We start from the raw sequence: 4,589 nt of genomic DNA, 5'->3' as shown, positions 1-4,589 counted from the left end.
AACTTATCTCTTTTAATTTTGAGTTTGAGGTCGTATTATAGATCCCAAAATCCGCCAGCCCTTAATGTAGTTAAGAGAACATTCAGATAAAATGTCATTTATCTATATGTAATTTACTTTAGTGTTACACCAAAATCTAAAATCAATTTTGTGAAAAACCGATTTTCGTAAAAATTACCGTTTTCCCTTGATTTTTTTTCTTTTCCATCCGTTTTTAAAAACTATTGCGAATTTTTAAATTTGAACCTCTCGAATGCACCAACTACAAAAGTGATACTGCTGAAGAAAATTGAAGCAATTTACTACCCCAAATGTTGAAGAAAGACACAAGAAAAAAATATATAATACCCGTCAGAAGTCGCGTATGAGCGCGGCGCTCATTCCGTTATTAGTTTAGCTACCACTGGTTTCAATTTAATGTTTAAATTGTTGTAAACTACGTATACCTTATGCTATCTTATCTAGGCACTTTTCTATAAATAAAATAATCCGGTCCGTAGTCTTGTGTTGAAATGACAATAGATTAAACTTGTCAGTTCTGATAAAGTGAGCGGCGCGCTCATACGCGACTGTTGGTGTATGCATTTTTGTCGTTTAGTTTTTTTTATAATTTCGCGTTATAATGTCTGATAATATACAAAATGTGTGTAATTGGTTAGATGAAACTGAAGAAGATAATTTATTATATGATTCTGATGACACTGACGCTGATCCGGATTTTGTATGTACAAATACCCACAATGAAATTGATTCTGAGTCGGATACAGATGTTGATGTACACATAAATCCGTCTTCATCTAGAATAAATAATGCCTCAGTTGCATCAAGATCGCGATCTGGAAGTCCACTCATACGAGACAATTCCAGTTACTATTTAGGTAAGGATAAAGTGACAAAATGGTATAAAGAAAGTTGTACTCCAAGTAATAGTCGTACACTTCGACGTAATATAGTGTTACATTTACCCAGCGTAAAAAGAGTGGCACGAGACGCAAAATCTATTATTGATTGTTGGAAGCTATTTTTTCCGGATATGGTCATTGATGAAATAGTAAAATGTTCTAATATTTATTTGACTAAGATTCATACAAATTTTCAACGGTAAAGAGATTGCCTAGATACGACTAGAGAGGAAATAAAAGCGTTGTTTGGGCTTCTGTACTTGGCAGGTGTTTTACGTAGCAACCATTTGAATTTGAAAGATCTTTGGTCAGACGATCCTTTATCTCCCGAATATTTTCGTGCTGTCATGCCCCTAAAACGATTTTATCTGTTGCTTCGTGCACTCAGGTTCGATGATATAAATACAAGAACTGAAAGAAAAATGTATGACAAACTAGCCGCCATCCGAATGATATTCGATGGATTTGTACAACGTTGTCAAGCTGTATATACTGTTGGGGAAAACTGCACTATCGATGAAATGCTCGAAGCATTTAGAGGTAGGTGTAGTTTTCGTCAGTATATCCCGAACAAGCCAAATAAGTATGGCATAAAAATTCAAGCATTGGTGGATTCACGTACTTTTTTTATTTCTAACATGGAGGTATATGTAAGAACACGGCCTGACGGCCCATTCAAATTTGAAAATAAGCCATCAAGTATTGTAAAAAGGATGATAACTCCAATTTCTAAAACTGGTCGAAATATCACGATAGATAACTGGTACACTTCCATACCATTGGTAAATGAGTTGCTTGAAAATCATAATTTGACAACTGTTGGAACTCTACGCAAAAATAAAAAAGAAATCCCACCTTGCTTTTTAGATACTAAACGTAGGGAAAAAAATTCAACTTTATTTGGATATAGTAAAAATCTAATGATTACGTCGTACGTGCCTCGTAAAAACAAAAATGTCATATTGGTATCTAGTATGCATAATCAAGGCGTTATAGATACAGATTCTGGTGACCAAAATAAACCCGAGATTATTACCTTTTACAACTCTACAAAAGGCGGAGTAGATGTTGTTGACGAACTGAAGGGAGAATATTCTGTTTCTAGAGTAAGCTGTAGATGGCCATTGACAATATTTTTCTCTCTAATGAATATTGCGGGAATCAATAGTCAAATAATTTATCGGGAAAATACTGGCAATGTTATTACTCGTCGAAATTATCTTAGAAGTTTGGGTCGAGAACTTGCTAAAGAATTTATGATCAACCGACTTGCTATACCAACATTGAGTATTCAACTTCGAAGTACAATTATGAAGATAACAGGAATAAAAAAACAGCCTACACAGCCTGAACAGCATGGATCAGTGAAAGAAAGATTGAAATGTGCATATTGTCCAAAAAATAAAAATCGAAAAACAATGGTGAGTATTACATGAAATATAATGATTAACTTTATAAATAATGAATTCAAAAAAATATCTTATGTTTAGGTATGCTGTGAGCTATGTAATAACCGTATTTGTAAAGAGCATACAAGTACTATTTGCAAATCATGTCAAACGGGATCAGAAGAAAAATCCGATTCAGAATAAATATATAGCTGATATGTATATACATTATTTTTTTTATTTTTCATCTCCAAGTATTATTATTTTTTAAAACTATAACTATAATTAATTATAATGTATGTATTTTAATTTTTCAACTCAAAATATGATTTATTATTTTGCAATAACTATATGTATGCATTTTTAAATTTTTATTTCAGAGATTTCTATCTTAGTTTTTTAATTGTAATACGTTTTGACTAAGTATTGTAACTACCATTTATTAATAATAAATAAACAAAGTGATCCTAATTAATTATTCATAATAAAATTCTCATTTACAGTTCGATTTACAACATTAATTAGTAAAAACTGGGAAAGTGAGCGCCGCGCTCATACGCGCCTAACTGTGTTACAAATATACACGCGCCTACTGACGGGTTAAAAAAAAAGAAATATACGTAATTATAAAATTAATAAATCATTCATCATTCATTATAGTAAATAATTATAGGGAGCGAAACAATTAAATATTTTCTGACTTCGTAAATTAAGTGTAAAAAAATAGTGACAAAAAGGTTATAATCATCTCTGCTGCTGTAATATAAAAAAACTTATAAAAAACCATGATGCGCTATTTGAACAATATAAAAAGTTCTAACAAAATTTCGTACTGCTGTCGTGAAGATATCAGTTCAAAAGCAAAAAATTTCTTGCATCAAAAATAAAGTCTAACAAACTTTGAAAGTTGTTTAACAATCACTAACAACTCTCTAACAAATTTGTTAGAATGTTTTAAAAGTCGACTGTTATCGTTGCTCTGCTAAGTTCACGAGAGTGTATAACCATCTTTTAAATATTCAGTACTTGGTTATAAAAGTTCAAAATTTTATAAATTTTCACACTAAAATAATATTAATGAATCTGTTAAAAAACGACTGTCTTATTTGTGTTTTTCAGGGTCACGCACTTGGCCTTTTGACCATCGTTTTATTCACAATTGGTTTTAAATATTTACTTTAACAATATGCCGTTAGCAAGTATTAGTAATATTCAAAGGACTTGTAATAGGTTTTAGTTCTATATATAGTGGTAACTTTACTTCATTTTAATACGGCGGTATCGTCGGGTCGATGAATGGTGGCTTGGTCGACCAAAGTCAGCGATAATTCTGATCGGTCGCGCCGCTCGTCGTTCGTCACGTTCTGGTCACGGCCCGGGTAGATGGATTCCGGGGTAGACCGGACGACGTGACTAACGGGTCGGCGACGTTGCTTTTCCTTGCGTTTGGGAGTTGTCTGTCGATCCGTGTTCTCGGCTTTCACCTCGTCGATCGCAGGCACGGTTGTGGTCTGGAACGACGTAGCAACTTGCGGATTCTTCGGGCCGGCGTTCCTGACTTTCCCGGTAAATCTGGTCGTCGCTGTCGATTGGCGTAGTTGATTGCAGGTGGGCTGGCTGTGAAGCGTCTTGGCTGCGGCGTAGTAGTCTGGCTGTTGGCAGTCTTCGTTTCTTCGATTCTTCTGTTCGAGTAGTAATGGTGGGACGGAAGAAGTATTTGAACGTCCAAAAAGGATACCTACAGTTTTGGTCGGGTTAATTTTGATTCTCCAGCGATGAAACCATGTTGTAACTAGGTTGAGTTGATGTTGCAGTTGTATGGCTGCTCGTTTCGGGTTTTTGTCGAAAGTAAAGAACATTGTGTCGACAGCGAATAGAGAGAGATGTGCTTTAGGGGTTGTTGGTATGTCGTTTATGTAAGTCAAGTAGAGAGTAGGCGAGAGACAGGATCCTTGGGGGACACCTGCGAGTATGTGTCTGGTGGACGAAAATGAGTCTCGACTTTTGTGATGAAGGTGCGGTCGGTGAGAAAGGATTCGATGATTTTAACGATTTCAGTCGGGATATTGAGTTGGGATAGTTTGTAGAGGAGACCTACGTGCCAAACTCGGTCGAAGGCCTTCTCCACGTCAAGAATGATGGAAGCGGTGTTTAGGTTTTTGTTGAAGTTCTGGTTAAGTTGGTGAGTGAGTTTGGTCAGTTGTAGGGTGGTAGAGTGTTCAGGTCTGAAGGCAAATTGTTCTGGGCGGATTTTGTCATAGAGATTGTTTTGCAGGTGAGTGAGGATAATTCGTTCGTA

General features: G+C 35.4%; 1 protein-coding gene across 1 annotated transcript; it reads left to right on the top strand.

Annotated features, from left to right (window-relative positions):
* The first annotated feature begins 1,228 nt into the window (after positions 1 to 1,228).
* LOC115033633 (piggyBac transposable element-derived protein 4-like) lies at positions 1,229 to 2,531 on the top strand. Its single transcript, XM_029486515.1, has 2 exons — positions 1,229 to 2,323; positions 2,393 to 2,531. Exons 1-2 carry the CDS (start codon positions 1,250 to 1,252, stop codon positions 2,492 to 2,494), a joined length of 1,176 nt encoding a protein of 391 aa, XP_029342375.1. The 5' UTR covers positions 1,229 to 1,249; the 3' UTR covers positions 2,495 to 2,531.
* Positions 2,532 to 4,589: the final 2,058 nt, after the last annotated feature.

This window comes from Acyrthosiphon pisum, chromosome A1 (assembly GCF_005508785.2).
Source record: "Acyrthosiphon pisum isolate AL4f chromosome A1, pea_aphid_22Mar2018_4r6ur, whole genome shotgun sequence".
Classification (NCBI taxonomy): Eukaryota; Metazoa; Arthropoda; class Insecta; order Hemiptera; family Aphididae; genus Acyrthosiphon; species Acyrthosiphon pisum.
This window is presented reverse-complemented; position numbering and strand designations above follow the sequence as displayed.

Bases quoted from the DNA above. Each gene is read 5' to 3' on its own strand.
- LOC115033633 (XM_029486515.1), top strand. From the start codon at position 1,250: ATGCCCCTAAAACGATTTTATCTGTTGCTTCGTGCACTCAGGTTCGAT. The intron at 2,324-2,392 runs GTGAGTATTACA...TCTTATGTTTAG, and splicing joins ATAAAAATCGAAAAACAATG to GTATGCTGTGAGCTATGTAA.